The sequence below is a fragment of the Condylura cristata genome, unplaced genomic scaffold, assembly GCF_000260355.1.
Source record: "Condylura cristata isolate star-nosed mole 26May11 unplaced genomic scaffold, ConCri1.0 scaffold00031, whole genome shotgun sequence".
NCBI classification, from domain to species: domain Eukaryota; kingdom Metazoa; phylum Chordata; class Mammalia; order Eulipotyphla; family Talpidae; genus Condylura; species Condylura cristata.
The window spans coordinates 24,306,493-24,324,775 of NW_004567132.1; the positions used below are offsets into that span (position 1 = coordinate 24,306,493).

The following is an 18,283-nucleotide window of genomic DNA, read 5'->3' on the forward strand; positions in this document are numbered from 1 at the left end:
GAGCCTCTGGCCTGTACCCCAGTTCTGTATGCACAAATAAATAAATCTTAAAAAAAATTAGTTATGCATACTGAAATGGGGTACAAGCTAGAGGTGCAGGATGGTGAGAGGCTTCACCAGAGACAGAGTGGGGAGCAGAAGAGGCAGATCGAGGAAGCACACAGCTGAGGGGAGCAGCGGGCGGGTCAGGAGAGGTCTGCTGCACCAAGTGGATCACCTCTGGGGTTGGTGATCGAACTTGCACTGAGGCGGCTGTGGCCAGCTTGTAGTGCTGCGTCCTTACCTGTTGTGCCACCGGGGAGGGCCCCATATATATTTTTTAATATGCTTGTTACAAACAAATAACCTGCTCTGTCTTAGCTCTTCAGCAGCTGGGAGCTAGGACATCAGAGCTGTTTTAATCGCAGCTCTGCTGGTGGCCTGAGTGCCCTCACCTGAGAAGTGCCAGGATCCACTAGAGGAGTGTGTAGTTTTTTTCTCCTCCAGCAGAAAGTACAATAAAAAGGTTAAGATTGTGGCCTTAGGGATGAGGGAGGACTTAGACAAATTACTTACCCTTAACCTTTCTGGACTTTGTTTCTTCATCTGTTAAATGGGGATGTAATAGCATCAACGTAGACAACTTAAATGGGTTAGATGAAATAGCACATGGAGAGGACTTGGTATACTGTCTGGCATGAGCAGTGAACATTACCTTAAAAGAAATCTACTTAGCACTCTCTAATGTTTGTTAGCCTTAGCTTTTGTACCTACTTGTCTGTTTACCTGATTTGATACTAACATCAGGCAGAATATGAATTTCAGGACCACTAAATCCCGTAGCTGGCTGAGCCTCACCATTCCAGCGCCACAGTACCCCACTACAGAAGGGCTGGCGCGAGTCTTTTTGGTTTTTTTGTAGTCTATGTGTATATATATATATATATATAAATCATTAGGGGAAATATGAAAATAATGGCAAGTAGTTATGATGTCAGTGAATGTTCGATTTGATCAGCCCAGTTGCATTCACTCTTCGTGGCTGGCAGGCTGGCGTTGACAGTGCTGATCCCTACCTTCTGGAAAGCTGTGTTATCACTGCTCTCTCCCACGGCCAGGGAGATTAGGGTCTCTGGCAACAGCCTCAGGAGCATCACTGGTTGCCTCTGTCCTTTGCATACATTTCCATCTAGAGCTTTCTGGAAAGCAACACTTAGAAGGAAAAGCCCTTGTATCACTGATACACTCTAATATGCGCTGCAATAGTCAATAAGCACCTCTCACGATGACATGGTGTACCAGAGGACGTGGGCACCTCAGGAACTACTGAGACTTGGCTCCTGTACCCAAGAAGCTTGGGGAAAATGAGGAAGGCCCAGGAGGCCAGCTTTGAGTAAGGTCAGTGGGGCAATAGGGTGGGCAGGTGATGTGGACAGACCCAGGTCAAGGTGAATAGCGTTTACAGAGCCATTGAGAGGCCGGATGCAAAGGAACATGGTGACCACTGGACAAAGAAAGTGGGGAAGAGGTGGCAGGAAAGATGTATGAAGTTTGGACCCGGAAGTGCATAAAGATGGTGGGTCTGGGTGAGTAGCAGGTGGAAAGAAAATTGAGGTATGTCTTGGGACATATGACTTTGGGTTTGTGTGCAGAACCTCGTTTGTTTTTTGGGTCACCCTCACCCATCATTTGCTGTCCCCTCTGGATGACTTATCCATGAGATTCTATAACAGTGTTCTTCAAACTATTTTGCATCATCTTTGCCACACTGCACCTATACTGTTTACTTGCTATTTGTCTTTAAATTGTCTCACTTTCCCCCTACTTTTTAAAAATGGAGCTTCTCTGTCAGCAACAATATCCAAGAAATAAGTTTTCCTTTATGTGTGTGTATGTGTTTACCCATCATGCCTATTAAGCATACATGGCTATTAAAGTGAACAGCTGAAATACTTAATTAAAAAGGAGATGTTATTTATAGAGTTGAGATGGAAAGTAGAAATGAGTTGCCACCATCCTTTCATGAAATGAAGAGGAGGTCTAAGGAGTCTGGGTGTTGTGAGAATATATAATTAATTTATTATACAACTAATTTCTTAAACCTTCCATTGTCCTAATTTTCTGTGTCCTCATGTCAATAAAAAGAATCATCTTGTTGCTCCCTATCACTGACTAACCCCCTCATACACACATTTGCACACACGTTAGGATACTTTAGGTTCCTTTATTAGGAGATGACCCCATGAAAAGGTGACTGGTGTGGCCTATTCTTCGTGTCCTCTCTCACCTGTGCGGGCAGAGATCTCTCCCAGAATTGCCCACCTACTAAACAGTCTCTTCAGACATTTCCCATTTCCTGATGCCCAGGAGTTATTTACTTTGGTCCCAGAACAACTAGGCTGGGCCTGTGGGGTGATGAGAAGGGTTCTGGAGAGGCCCTGAAGCCCCAGGTCTCCTGGCTGTTCTTTTGTGTATTTCACTGGCCCCAGATAAGCACTTCCTGTTCCCCATTGATTATACACAGATCCTGCTTCCTTTCTCCTCAATACCTGGGATGCTTTCCAGCTTCTCCTCCCACAGGGGAAAATCCATAAACTGCAGAATTCCCAGGCCTAACTTTGGTCAATGGGCTTTTTGCAAGTCACTACTGTCTGGTCACATTCCTTGTGGCTCCTTCACCTCTGTCTAGGAACTTAGTTCTTCATTGTGCCAGCCAGGAGAGAACTGTTCTTAGTCTTCATTCTTTCTCACTAGCCACAATGGCTGTATCTACCTTTAGGCTTAAGTCAAAAGTAAATAGATTGCAACTCCCACATCATTTTTAACCCACTGTCCGTGACTGCCTGATGAACTATGTTGAGGATTCTTGAGTCTTACCCAACCTTAAAAGGCCAGAATCTATCAGCATCCTATGCAGTGGACCCCTGGGGGGAACAGGGTGCCACACTGGAGCCCTGTGTTTGCTATCCTAAGATTTCAAGATGAGATTAAAGTTTCTAGAAGACAAAAAGCATGTCTTTGTATCCCCTGAGACATAACATAAAAATCCAAAGCCCTAGTGCCAACCCGAATGTCAACTAGTTCATGATTTTCAGTAAGTCCAGGAGTTTCTGGGGCCTCTCTAGGGCCTAGGGTTTACGTCTCAGTGCTCTCACTCTCATGGCCTGAGTTTGATCCCAGCCAGGGAGCCGACTCACATGACTCAGCAGACCTCTCCTCTCTCGCCTGCTGCCACCTCAGCAGTGCATTTCAGTAACTCTGCCTCTTCTGCTCCTCACTCTGTCTCTGGTGAATCCTCTCACTCCCACCCCCTTATTTATTTATTTAAATAATATAATAGTTTATTTTTACATCATTTTGTACCTTTTTCCATCTCAGTTGTAATCCCCATGGGTTTCCCATCACCAAATCACCTGTGTGCCATCACCATAGTCCAGTGCATTTCCCTCCCCCCACTGTTTTTTGATCCCATTCCCCACTCTACCCCATAAAATGTCTCTGGTATATAGTTGTTCATTGTTACTGCTATTTTCTGGCCTGGTCCGTTATACTCCTGCTATGAGTGAAACCATCCAGTATTTTTCCTTTTCTTTCTGGCTTATTTCACTAAGCAGGATCTTTTCCAGCTCCATCCATGTTGCTGCATAAAGCATGTGTTTAAAAATATATATTTTTTTAAATTCCAAGACCTTCCAGCAGGCTCAGTTTCCCCATTTATAATATGAGGATGATAATCTCTTCTTTATCTATACCTTGGGATTAGTAAAATCAAATGAGATAACCAATATTAAAAGCTTCTAAAAATAAAATGACTGCAGAAGTCATCCTGCCTGTGTGGCCCAACTCACTTGCCACCTCCTACATGAAGTCTTCCAGTTTTTCCGAGGGAATCCTTCCCACCACAATCTGCTCTTCTCCTGTCATCTGCCTCCTTATATACTCATTATTTCTATACTTAAAAGAATCTCCCCTGTTGCATAGCAAACACAATAAAGAGCCATTGCAAGGATTCACGGGCAGCTCAGTACTGAGTTGTACTCAGTCAACTCTCTAAGTATAAGCAGGCACTTCTGCAAGGGTGAAGCCACTTGCTGGCACAGGTGACTTATGTTTTAGAAACCTCGGTCAACTGGAAGGGATGGGAGGCAGTAGGATGCAGTGATGACACTGGAAGGGGATTTGGGATCCCTCAATCTCTTTCATCCACTTGTTCTTTGATTTGAACAAAGCTAGTTTGTCAGTCTGAGGCAGAATGACCTGCAGCCCAACCCCAGCCCTTCTCAAACCAGGCCTGATACCTGCTGGCTAGTGAGCCAGAGGAAGACAAAGCTTGTTGCAGTGGCCCAGCTATGAAATAGGGGGGCTCTGACTCCCCAGAATGTGGAAAGTTGCCTAGAATCTACAGGACTTGGTGACCACAGAATGAGGTCTAAAAACATTAAGCAGATTTTGAGGTTCTAGTTAGGGAACTTGAAGGCACAGTTCCAGGAATGAAAATAATTAACGTAGGGTTACTTTTATTGGCTTTGTTCGTGGTCGCTGCAACACATGGTCAATGTAAAATTTTATATAAGAAAAAGCACCAAGAAGAAAGAAAATTGCCTCAAACGCTAAAGCCCAGTGATAGCCTTTTGATGACCATCCTCCCAGCTCTCCAGCTGGCTTTTCGCCCTAAACAGTTTGTGTGAGACCTTTCTACAGGTCAATAAATGCGGATCAGGCAGAGGGCACAGAGAGCCTGAGGCTTAGCAGCAGGGAGGAAGGGGCTTCCAGGCAGACAAGGTGTTTCCCCACTGCTGCCAAGTAAGCTGAGGCCAGAGCGCTGCCTGGGGGATTTGGCAAATAAAAGACCAATTGCCTTTATTTTCATTCTCAAATCATCAGTGGCCTTGCAGTAAGGGAGACTGGAATAGAAGCCAGACATTTCCGTGCTAAGGAATAAATGAGGAGGTGACGAAGAAGTGAAGGCAGCTCCCTAAAGAACAGGGAAGGGAAGGTGGAGAAGGTGGACAGCCTGGCTCCTGCTCCGGGGCCCTCCTGCCTACTCCTGCACCGCAGGCGGGGCCCGCAGCTCGTAATCAAACCTGCTGTTCAGTGCAGTCGAGGTGGCCCAGTCTTGGTAAACTGTGAGAAGTGTCTGGGATCTGCCCCCCTGTGACTATAAACCCACTTCTTCTGTTCTATCAGTCTCTGTGCATGTGACAGTTCCCAGCCTCCTAGGAAATGAGGGACATGCGAGTTACAGCTACAGAGCCACTTTTCTCACTTGGCAGATGATTAAGGCCAGTAGCACTGTGGGCAAGGGTTGAGGGGAGCAAGCTCTGCCCCAGGTGGCTGCCGCTGGTACAGACTGAGCAATTTGTAATACTTCTCAAAACCTCCATGTGCATACCCCGACACCTAGCTGCCCCCCTTGTGGCTGGAAATGGATCCTGCAGATATTCACTGCAGGGGTAGATTGGGAAGCAGCTGCCTGTGCGTGAGTGCAGGCTGTTTAGCTGGTCCTATTTAGTTGACCCTGGCCAGGCCACTGTGGAGCAGCTCTGTACCTGCCAATGTGAAATCAACTCTGGTATGTGTAGATGATCCAGCGCGTGTGGTGACCGAGCCACTCCACCTGCACCAGGGCCTCAGCTCTGCATTGCAGGCCCCGGTCCTAGTCTAAAAGCTGCCAGGACCGAGACTCTGAAACTGTGTCTTCTCCCTCACTTGCAGGCCCGGGTCTAAAGTCGAACACTCTGCTGGAATAGGACCCAGCACCATGATATCTGCCTAAGCTTGCGGGCCCAGGTCCCAGGTCGACCAGCCGGCCTGACCCAGAGCTGACACCTGGGCCATGCACTGTATTGTGGGTCTAGGTCCTATGGGGGCCAGGTAGATAGTCTCACTGATGGCAGGGAGCCCCGATTTTTCTTTTTTTGCATCATTCTTCATTTTTCCATCTCAATTGTAATCCCCATGCGCCTCCCACCACCAATTCACCCGTGTGCCATCACCACAGTCCAACGCACTCCCCACCCAAGTTCTGATCCCATTCCCCCTCCCACCCCCATAAAATAGTTTATAATTGTTCATTATTTTCAATTTTACTCTATTGCCTTTGTTTGTCTCTCTTTCTCTCTCTCTTTTTCCCCCCTGATCCCTTATGGGGAGTGCCAAATTTTAAAAACAAACCTTTGGTCAAGTCAGATGGGCAAAACTGCCCAACTCTGAAACGGGAGGGGAGAGGATAGCTTGACACCATCCAGGAATCTGGGGGGTCATGGGGTAAGTGTTGATGAGGAAACTGAAACCTAACCAACTCATTCTTATTTTTGTATTTATCATTCGGTCATGGAATATTTTTGGCACCCTTCCCTCTGTAGCCTGTGCACAAGACGGGCTCCAAAAATATTTGTTGACTAAATGTGACCAGCTCTGGAGGAGAAAAAAGTCCCTTCACTAGTTTCAAACACTACAAAAATGTGGTGTTAAGTAAATTTTCCAAGGAAAATTATATCTGGCATGTTAAGTGGAAATGTAGCTTCTTTCAGGGTGTTAGGGATTTATTAACTGGCTGTATTTTTAACAACTCACCTATCACCCAACCCTCAGGAAGAAACCCAGCCGCCCACACTAGAGCAGAACGGAGTGGGCGAGTGTCTGGCATGAGTGCATCACCCTCGAGGCAAACGCGAAACTGCTCCTCTTTGGAAAGAAGATCAGGGATGAGCATGTAAACCTTTTCATACTTTAGCTTCTAGAACTTTGTCTCATCCATCAGGTTTAAGAACCAGTTCCCCTAACACTTTCATTTTATCTTTTTTTTTTTTTTAAAGACTTAACTCATGCTTACAGAGCTGGGGTATAGGCCTGAGATGCAGGGGTGGTGAGAGGCTTCACCAGAGACAGAGTGGGGAGCAGAACAGGCCGACTGTCAAAGTACCCTGCTGAGGGGAGCAGCTGATGAGATAGGAAAGGTCTGCTACACCATGTGGGTCACCTCCCTGGCTGGGGATCAAACTCATGCTGAACCCCTTGCGGCACCAGGAAGAGCCCCATTTTATCTTCTTTAGTGACTTCCAGGACCTAAACTTTGTCCCTACTTAGGATAGCTTTTCTCTCCCTGCTGATGAGTTTATTGCTCAATGTTCATGTACTTTCAAACTTAGATCAGTTTATGTTCATTCTAACAGAAGACAGAGAATCTTAAGCAGGCCCCAGGAACTGGCAGAGTTGGGTATCATGGCCTCCAAGCTACATGTACAAATTCTTGGCAATGCTAGAACAATTAATGTGAGAACCAGTCATTCAAGAGTGAAAAGGCCTCTTGTATGCATCCCACATCTCTAAAGGATTCAGGAAGAGACTGGACAACCCAGTATTACAATGTGAAAACTAGGGCTTTTAGGGCTGATTAACTTTCTAAAGCTCAAGGTAGGGACAGAGTCAGAGCCCAGGATTACTGACTTCTGGGTGAGGAATTGGGGCTGCAGCTGTGACTCTCAAGAACATCCGTTCAAGAACATCCAGAACGGGCAAATATTGGGTTGTTTGAAAAGTCATGATGTATTTTTTTTCTGTTTTTTTTTATGCAAAAAAGTGTGTCATGACTTTTTTGACAACCCAATATGTAGTAAGAACACAGCATGCTTAGTGCCCTGGGAACCTCAAGGAGGTGAGAATGATGGATTTATGGGGGCCTGGAAGAGACTTGTCCAGGAAGGTGATCTTGGCACTGGGTTTTGAAGGAGGGTTGGCGTTTCCCACGTGTAAAGAATACACCAGGCCAGGTACCCGCTGCATAATATGGCACATTCAGAGGATAGTAAGAGCTTTTGTGGAGCTGGTTTTGGGTTTAAAGGCAGAAGAATAGTTTGGCCTCAAAAACTGGTGAGTTGGGGGCTTTACCCCTTCCTCTCAGTTACCTACGGGAGAAGGATTTCAAGCTGGAAAGTGCTGATAGGTTAGCTTTTGTAAGTCTGAACTCTAGAAGTTTGGGAAGCCCGTGCAGTCATTCTGATAAGAAATGATTGCCTCTCCAATTGTGATAGAATGTAGAGTTTGGAGAAAATGGATCGTTTCTTCACATTTTTCATTTTTGATACCACAATTCATGTTAAAAATCACCTTAAAAGGAAGTGAAGAGTATTTTGCTCAGGGTCCTATTTGTTGCCTGCTGGGCAGCTCTGTGCCCTGCGGGGTTGGCGTCTCTTAAATTGTCTTCCTGAGTGGCTGTGTGGCCTGGACAGTGTCCTGAATCCCCAATGATGGGAGAGTGTAGGGAACACTCGCTCTGATATGCTCAAGGGATTTGGCTCTCAGAGACCAGGAAGGCAGGAAAAACTGGTCATCTAAACCAGTAAGCTTTGGCTGCTGAAGCATAAAAACCATGAGACAGGAACGCTAGAGAAAAGGGCCTTTTTTTCCCAGGGCACCAGACCTGTCCCTTTCACCAATAGGGAAAAGCAGATGGAATGCTGTTGGGGTGGGGTGTTCTCACCTGGGAAACTTTTAGCAATGACTTGTCTTTCTTGCTGCTGGGTCTACGGCTGTCGATTCTGTACCATATGGTTTGGCTTCTCCTGCAGGGACCCTGCTTTAAGGGTTTTCTGTGGGAACGTGTGAATGGGGAGAAGGTGGGCGGTACCAAGAGCCCTGTAGAATCCTAGTTGAGCCAAAGCACACTTGGAAGGGGAAGGGAGTGCTTGGGGGGAGGGGCTGCTCTACCTTCTGGGAGTTGAAGGGTTAATCTCCATAGCTCATTGGCAGCTCTGCCTCTGTCTAGGGCATGCTGGGATTTCCTCCCAGCTGTTTTACATCATGAAGATTTGTATGTTGGGGAAATTCCAGGGCACAGCTGCAATTAATCTGCTGCACAGTCTTGGAGCTGAGCAGGGATTCTGTAGGGTTGATCCTCCGCCTCCCTGCAGGAAAGGCGCTCTGACTCTCCAGTGAGAGCACCCTTCAGGGGAACCTTCTCGATACCCAAGTCAATGGAAACAGCCTGAATAGCCAAGGGATCTCCCCAGGGAATGCACTGGAGAGGGGCCCAGGAAGTCAAAAGGAACCCAGAACATTAGGAAAACGAGGAGCAGCCCCCTTAGAAACAAGTCAAAATAACACTGATAGCCACACTTGATAACACACGCAGAAAAGAAAACTGGTTCACTCCTACTTAGGAATGTAGGAGCAAAACACCTCAAAACACTGGTGATTAGCATTCCACAGTGTAGTACAGGAATGAACAAGCCACCAAAGGCCAAACAGGGTTTGCCTGGGGACGCAGTTGAAGAAAATCAGTCGCTATATATACATCTCACAAATGCGGCAAGTCAGAGACAAGCAAACTGTGTTGGTAGCACCAGAGAGGATTCCACTCCTGCTGTGGTGTGAACGTCTTACATGGAGATGAAACCAACCTTCCTTAAGAAGGGAAAGACTGTCCTCCCTGGTGGTACAACAGGTTAAAGCACAGCACTATGAAGCTATTGGCTGCCACTGCAGCACGAGTTCGATCCCCAGCCATGGAGCTGACCCACATGGAGCAGCAGATCTCTCCTGTCTCACTGGCTGCTCCCCTCAGAGTGTATTTCAGTAGATCCAGCTGCTCTGCTCCCCACTCTGTCTCTGATGAGTCCTCTCACCATCACCCCTAACTCTGGCCTACACATCAGTTCTATGCACAAATAAATAAATACTTATTAAAAAAAAAAATAAAGAGGTTCTCAAAAGCAGCCTCACCCTCACCTGCAAACCATAACAGCAGGGCTTCCTCAAATGTGTTCCATGGAACCCCAGGCCCCCCAAAAGTATTTCCAAGAGTATGCCTGTCTATCCTGTCTCAGAGTCACAACACAGTGGGATTTTACGTGGTGCTTATTAATCAGGGATGATGGTTCTCATCATTTGGGACTGTTTTTCTATTCTGTTTTGAGTGGCAGAAAGAACAGTTTTCCCATAGATGGCATCACATAAGTGGGTTCCACCGCTATGGCTGTCCATCCTTTGCACTGACACCCCCACCCCAATCCCATGCTTTCCATTCTGATGCACATCCCCCGGGAGGAGGTGGCCGGGCCTCAGCTGTGCCATCATCACTGGTCAGGAGCCTGTGGTAGCCAATTGGATAGAGCCCATGTTGAGCTTGGAGGAACCAGCAGCTTTAATCTGTCGCGTGCCACAACCGTGCAAAGAATCCAGGCCCAGCCACACATGTCCCTCCCAAGGACACACTCCCACCACTGAGTGATTAGCCATGGGTGATGGCGGAATGGCCTCACATGAGAGTGACCGCCAAGAAGCGCTTTATTTCCTCTCAGCACTGGCTGGCCCTGACCCAGGAGTTCAGAATTGTCTAACCACCTGCAGATTCCTGGTGCTGAGGTAAGGGAGGGTTTCAAGCACTGGCTGGCTTCTTTCCTCTCATTCACAGTTCTGGGAAGCTGGACTGTGCCTTTAAAATGCTCCTTTCCTTGACACTGTAACTAGAGGCATTTCACGGCGAAGCTGGTCAGGACTCCAGGGTTCTTCCCTCACCTCTACCCTCTCACTTGTTTCAAAATCTTAAAAAGACATAAAGCGGGAAGGGACAGACTTCTGCTTCCTAGCCTTCCAGGATGAATTCCTTTTTGTACCCCCATGAGGCTGGAGCAGGATGCACACTATTCCAGAACCATCTCTCCCCACCTGCTTGGCAGATTGACAAGGGGCCGGACTGCATTGGTGAACAGGGCTGAAGATTTTCATCCACCCTCCCAGTTTCTAGATCTAAGTTAAAGCCAGTGAGTGAGAGTGGACACTAAGGGGAGAAGTGGTCAGTCTGGTCTCCTCGTTGTAGCCACCTAGACCCCTTCCTCAGAGAGTAGAACTCTAAGCACCTGATAGACACACCAAAATGATAGCTGTTATTAAAAGCCCTCCCTTCCTACTCTGAGAGAGAGAGAGAGTGTGTGTGTGTGTGTTCGTGTGTGTGTGTGTGTGTGTTCGTTCCTGATAGCCCCAGTGCAAGGCAGACAGAGCCTCCTGCAGCCCCAGACTGTATTGAGTCACAGCTCCTCAGCCACTAGAGTCGTGGGTCTCACTGGGAAGTGCCTTTGTCCCTCTGGAAGACACTGAGCAAAATCTGAAGATGCTTTTGGTGATCACCAATGAGTGGGAGAGACGGGCTGTGGCCAAGAGTGCTGCCAGCTAATCTCACGCACTGGCCCGCCCAGGAACAAAGCCTGCTCAGGCCTGGCCTGCCGCCGCGTGAGGTTGACAACCATTACTGGAATCCTGCAAGCCAACTCTGCCAAACAACCCTCAGATTCAGCACAGTCCCAGACTAGGACTCAGCTCAGTTCCACAGGGTCCCCCTCCAACCCCTGAGGTCTCAGAGCACCCCTCGGGATCTGACAAGAATGAAGAGCATTCAGCATGAGTGTCATGACTAAATAGGGAGTCAGTGGATGGTAGCGTTGATGGATTTAGGAAACCTTCTATTGGCTCAATATTAGGGAGGTGAATTGGGACACTTCTTGGCACCTGATATTTGAGATTGTATTTCAGTTTTTTAAAAAACACACCAAGGTTCAGATGGTTGCTTCTAGAGAAATGCAAGTGATGTTCAGCCTGTGACTGTCAGCGCTGGTCACCTCATGTCCACCTCCAGCAGCACCTGGTGCATGTAGTCAGCCTCTGGGTGACCACACTGTGCTGGACAGAAAAGGAGGGAGACAACCCATCAGAGCGAAGAAGAGGCTGGACCAGAGAAGCATGTTCCAGAGAGAGTGCGTGAAGAGCCTCGGCTCATCCTAAAATGAAAGTGCCGGGCTTGGATCAAGGGTCCGGGGCACCAGCTCCAGCTCTCAGCAGAAAGCTGAGCAAGTCAATAGTCTGCTTCTGCCTCCCTTAGCTCATCTGATAACTGGGGACAGTCACCCCTATGCATAATAGCAGGTGTTTGCAAGGTAGTTACGTGTGCGGAAATGACGTGGAGCTACGAGTGTTATTCACAGATGAAGTGATTTCTAATGACACTAATATTTGTCCAGTGCTTTTAAACTTGCCAAAAGCATTTCAATCCCATTTCATTTGGGAAATGTGGGGGCTCTGGGCGGGGAAAGAGATGGTGCAGGTGGGAAAGAAGGGAGGAAGAAAATAAGATCAGCAGAGGTCAGGGACACAGGGGAGAGTCCATCGGAGGGGCGGGGTGCGGGGCACCAGCCGGCCCAGAGTGGAAAGACTGTTCCATTCACGGGGCTCTCAGAACCCCTTTCTTCCCACCTGGCCCAGCCCTGCTTGGCCTGTCCCACCCACTGGCCGCCACGTGCTTGGTGGGTGTGTCTGTGGGTGATTCTGCTGCCACGGACACCTTTTTGTAAGCTCAACCCCTGTCCATTTGGCCTGTTTTTGTGGTTGATCAGTGCACATAAGTGGACACTGAATCATGACTTCTCTCTTCCCCTCCCGATATTGAATGAGGGAAGGATGATTCAAAAGCTTCTATCTATGAGCTTTTCCTGGGGCCACCACATCCTATTAGAAACTTTATTTTCAAAGTAGCCTCAAGAATCCTGCCCAGCGGCTGCAGCTGGTCTGCTGCCCAGCAGCCATATCAGTGTTGACACTAAGCCTACATGTGTGCCTTTGCTCCTGGCAAAGACTGATGGTTTGCTTATGAAAATAATAGCTGCCATTTGTCAGATGTCTCCCACATGTAAAGCACTGGGTTCAACATTTGACACTGTCCCTAATCTTTCTAACAACCTGTAAAATCAGTGATAATAGCCTTGCCTTACAGGCGAAGAGCAGCCGGAGTTGTTAAGACACTTGTCCAGGGTCACACAGCAGAGCGAGAATCAGAACCCATGCGTGCTTGGCTCCAGAGCTGGCGTTAAGGAGCTGCTTTTTATTTAAGGAGGTGTGGGTTTACCATTTGGTTTGGATTTATTGTAATAAGCATGGGAGAAGGTAGGGCACTAGATTATCTTTACAGTTGAGAAACAGGCGTTTATTGTTCAGCTTCCTTGAATAGGGCTCCTGCGAGTATCAGGCAGACGGTTTTGTCTTGTCTCCAGATACTTCCAGAGCGGTGCTTCTTTAGGGAGCGTTGTGGATGGTGCTGAGCCATGGCGAGGAATGGGGCAGGGTTGCCCCTAGGACATTGGTCCCTGCTTGTCCTGTGGCTTCAGCAGAGGCCTTGATCCTCACTGATACGTTCTTTGAACATTTTGCTCGGAGTTGTGGTCATGTGTCCTCTCCCCTCCACCTCAAGTGACAGAGGGGGCTCCTGGTGGAGACGGTGATGAGCAGTGAGTGTTCTACTTTGTGATTATCAGCTGGGCGTTGACGCAGTTACGAGCGTGTGCGGTTAATGAACCCCCAACAACCCGACCCCAGAGCTCTTCCCACTCCTTCCAGGCACTCTGGAGGCTTCCTCTTACCAGCTCTGTGTCTTCTGTCCCCTGTGCAGTACCTGCAGATGAAATGGCCTCTCCTGGATGTCCCCTCCAGCGCCACAGTCAAGGACACCAGGTCACCATCCCCAGCACACTTGGTAAGTCTGTTTCTCCTGAAAGGCTAAAGAGACACTCACCTTGTTCCATGTCACCCACCGCCTTCTTTCCACCTTCCAGAAGCTGATGGGGTCTGGTGGCGGTGCCTCTGCATGTGAGCACAGCCAGGAGGAGCCGAGCTGAGCGCGGCTCACTTGGTGACCATCAGCAACGGGGTTTTTTTTTTTTTAAAGATTTATTTATTTATGCAGACTGAACTGGAGTACAGGCCAGAGATGCGGAGGGTGAGAGGATTCACCAGGGACAGAGCGGGGAGCAGAACAGGCAGATCGACGAAGAACACTGCTGAGGGGAGCAGTGGGCGGGTCAGGAGAGGTCTGCCGGGCCTTGTGGTCACCTCCGGGGCAGGCGGGATCGAACTCATGCAGAAGTGGCTTAAGCTTCTTAGTGCTGTGCTTTAACCCGCTGCCCCACCAGGGAGGGCCGGCGGCTGGTTCTTGACTAGCATGTCGGTTGTTGCCCATGTGCTTCCCTACGCCTTACACCAGCACCCAGGATGCTATGTGACTGGAAATGCCAGCCCACCCAGTGGGCAGTGCTGGCCCTTCCTGCTGCTGTGGAACCCCTCTGCCCCAGCCCCCGGGCGGCGTGTTCTCCCTTCTCTCCTGTCAGGGCTTGTTCAGTATTGCCTCCTCTCTCCCTCAGAGCATCAAGACAGCAGTTGAGAAGGCTCTTCTGTACAGGATGTTCTAGGAAAGAATTAATTAAAACTGCAGGGCAGCAGCCCAAGACAAGCCCTGTGGGCACATGAGCTGCAAGGAAGGTCTGATCCCCGGGCAGGCAAGGCACTGGGTCCTCACCTGCCCCGGGCGTGCAACAGGCTGAGGTGCAGACAGGTGAGAGACACTCCAGGAACCTTGCAACCTCCTGAGCCTGGGACAACCCTTTGCCTGAAAAACCACACTCCCCACAAGCTAACTGGTGTTCTCAGATTCATGGGAGATGAGTGAGTCTCAGGTGCATGGAGGGTGCAGCTAGAAAGCATCCCAGCTGGCACAGCCTGTCCATGTTATGAACAGGGAGACCAGGGAATAGTTGATGGTTTTGAAACTTTCCTATGAAAAATTTCAAAGATTTCCTTCATCCACAGTCCCCCCCGCCCACCACACTGGGTTATTTTAAAGCAAAACCCAGACATACATTTCATCTCCTTCAGGACATTTTAGATGTCCTGGTAGTGATTTTTCACCAGAAAATGAAGCGTCTCATTGAGTAGATATACATGGAAAGAAGTAATGGGCCCACGGCTGTCAGTACCTGTGAGAGTGACATGCAGTGGCAGAGCGCTGGGTGGCTTCCAAAGCGACGTCAAGTGTGGCTGTCAGATGGTTGTCATGGCACCTCTGGGGACCAGAATGTTTGACAGACCCATGAGGGTGTAGGGAAAAGTGAGCCTCAGGACCAGTCACCCAAGTGGGCTGCCCCTGAGAGGTTCTGTAGCTGGTCCCCAAGGCCTGAACACCCTTTTGCAAAACATCCCGGCAGAGGGCAGAGCTGGTGGCTCTAACTCTCCAGGCTCCTGTTCCAGAGGCCAAGTGTGGGGTGTCGGCGCCCTCTAGTGGTTGAGGCACCCTGAATCCACCGCCACAAACCTGCTTGTCCCCTCCAGCATAGCTGTCTCTCTCTTAACTGTTTCAGATCTTTGCTTGCCACCCAGTGCCCACCCCACCCGCCCATCCTGTGGCCTCCCACAGTCCTCCCAGCAGAGCCGAAATGACAGGGCATTTTCTCCTTCCTCCATACAGCCTCTCTTTGCATGTTATCTATAATCTCCATCTCCTTTCAGAGGAAATGAGTTCCCTTTAAAAACTAGCACATGCACTCTTTGGATTTCCCATCCTTCCTGTTGCACAGGGCAATCCATCTCTGAAAAACAAAATAAAGGGCCCGTGTCCGCCCTCCTCCTGTGAGCATCATCCTGTTTCCCTTCTGGCCTCCACTGCTGATCTCACACGGCACAAGGCCTCCCATCTCCATCTTCTGGCTCAGTTCTCCAGTTGCACCTAAAACCCAAGTCCAATCACCTCCGCTCAACACTGGTGACATCCGACACTATTTATTTATAACCCTCTGCTTCCTGTATCCTCCTTCCACTGGCTCCTGGGACAGGAATATACAATGTCCATTCTCCCTCCTCTCTAAGCTTCCATTTTCTCTCCAGATTCTTCAGTAAGTCAGCTATTCACCCTCACCTGTTATCTCAGCTTAAGTCAAATAAAAATACATGAGGTCCCTAAAGCCTTCAACAAAGTTCTGCAACAGAGCTCCAGCTGCCTGGTGGGGCCTCTGCAGATGTGTGCTGGGCAGCTGTGGACTCAGCCTGGTGCAAGCAGGGCCTCACTTTGCCTGAGAGTGGAGAACCTGGAACAACTGATGCTTGTTGATTTAAAAAACTGCTAGTTCTCTAATAAGTTGTATGCATACTACTGCCTTTTTAAAAAGATATATGTATGCATGCATATTATTCAGACCAGTGGTGTGGGGGCTGAGAGGATTCACCGGAGTGGGGAGCAGAATAGGCAGAACTATTGAATACACTGCTGAGGGGAGCAGCAGGCGGGACAGGAGAGGTCTGCTGTGCCAAGAGGGTCAGCTCCCTGGGCAGGGATCGAACTCATGCTGCAGTGGCTACGGAGAGCTTCACAGTGCTGAGGCTGAACCCCTTGTGCTAGCAGGGAGGGCCCTACTGCCTTTTAATACAGAGAAGCAAAAAGGAGGCCTCAAAGGCTTACAGGACATTTATGGTAGAAAAACTTAACATTAACCTGAAAATCCTATAGTGGAGAAAAAAGCACCATTTAAAAATTTCAAGTCACCTGTCTCATTCCAACTTCTGAGATCCCTGAGTATAGAAACAAAACCTGCGATGCCTGGGGCGGGGGTGGGGGAGTGGGGGTGGTGTCAGAGGCCCTGCTGTGCTGGGAGGGGATAATGCTCCTCTTTCTATTCGTGCAGCTTCAGACAAATGGCCTCATCTTCCTTTGTCTCGATTTCCTCCTCTGTAAATTGGGAATGAGGAGAGAACTTGACCTCAATAGAGTTGTGCAAATAAATGAGCCAGTGCATTGACGAGTGCGTGCTTCCTTCCCACTGCCACCACACTGTCATTAACAGGGAGAGAACAGCTGAAACGCTGTTCATTAGAGGTGATGGGGTTTGGAATCAGATGCCAGTGCGAACGGACAGGTTGTGAAGGTAACAGAGGTAAGAGATACACTCAGTGTCTAATTCTCCCAAGGTCAGGTTTAACTGGCCTAGGGGATGGCTGGTCTCAGTTTTTGAAGCTCCCCAGGAAATCCCCAGGGCAGCCAGAATTGAGATGCTTTGCCCTAGTGGCAAGCCCGAGGCAAAGGGACAGGAGATGTTGGAGGACCTTTCAGTTTACTGGGTGCCACTTTTTCTAGGATGGAGGTGTGAGGAACAGGACTCGAAGCTGCCAGAACCAGTCACGGAGGTGTGGCCACCAGATTTTTTATTTAAAAAATGAAAATATTCATTATGACATTTATTGTAATAATTGTAATCAAATATTTTCAGATGAGGTTTTCCCTGGAAGAAGGGCAAGTGAAGGAAACAGCCTGCATCCTTGCAGACATTTCATGAGTCATGTTGAAGTTCATGTCAAGGAAGTGTATATAAACAAACCAGGGCGGGGATGGCATTAGTGTTATTACTTGGATTTCATGCCCAGCACTGCAAAACAAGTATATTCACATCCAGAATATGACCAAAGGCGGGCAGGAGTCAACATCTGTCTTGTTCACGTTTGTTCCCCCAGCACCTGTCAATGCCTGGCAGAGTGGATACTCAGGACATTTGTTGAATGAAGGGAAGATAAATGGTCTTGGGAAAGGTTGATGCCCTTTCTAAGTTCCTCTGTTCCCTTGGGTCTGATCCCTACACTCATTCAGGATTTCTTTTCATAAACTCTTTTAAAAGCCCTTAAAAGTAATGCGTGTTTGTATTGAGCACTTGGGGTAATACCAAGGCACACAGAAAAAGACCTATAATCCCACGACCCACAAGCATTTTATATTGCATTCTCCTCTTTTTTCTGCATGTGTGTTTGCATAAGCATCTGTAACTTACTTTCTAGATGATGACCAAAAAGCGGCCTTCAGTAACAAACAGCCAGCTGGCGGTTGTCATGTTTAGCGCTTGGCCTCGCTGGGTGGTGCATTGCAGAGTTCCGTGGCCCGTGACTGTTCCCAGCGCCCATGCCCACAAGCCTCTGTTTGAGGGGTGGCTGTCTTGCTGCTTGACTTTGAGCTGAAAAGTCAGACTTGGCTAGCATGCCAGTTCGCAAGTAGCAGACGAACTGGAGTTGCCTTTTTAAAAATGTACATCGTTTCTCCGGTTTTCTAATGGTATGCCGGGAGACCCAGAAAACTCCAAAACACATCATTGTTTCTCTGTTCTCCAGTATTGATTTCAAGTCTTATGACACAGTATTCACTTTTGTACTAAAATTATATTTAGGTATAATTTTAATCTTTATGGAAAATGATGAAAAATACTAGGAACTCCCATAAACTCTCTATTCAAATTAAAAAAAAAATTGTCCCCTGCTGTGCTTCTCTCTGTCTCTCTCGTTCTGTCTCTGTCTCTGTCTCTGTCTCTCTGCTTCTCTCTCTGTCTCCTCTCTGTCTCTGTCTCTATCTCTCAGCCTCTCTCTGTCTCCCTCTGTCTCTGTCTCTGTCTCCGTCTCCCTCTGTCTCCTCTCTCTCTCTCACTCACACACACACACACACACACACACACACACA

At 48.3% G+C, this 18,283-nt stretch overlaps 1 protein-coding gene across 1 annotated transcript in view; it reads left to right on the forward strand.

Moving 5' to 3' along the window:
- The window catches only part of TCF7L1 (transcription factor 7-like 1 (T-cell specific, HMG-box)), a 142,762-nt gene that overhangs the window by 110,216 nt on the left and 14,263 nt on the right, over positions 1–18,283 (forward strand). The window contains exon 4 of the mRNA XM_004691589.1: positions 13,415–13,498. Coding sequence (XP_004691646.1) covers positions 13,415–13,498 — 84 coding nt within the window. The remainder of the gene's footprint in view (positions 1–13,414; positions 13,499–18,283) is intronic.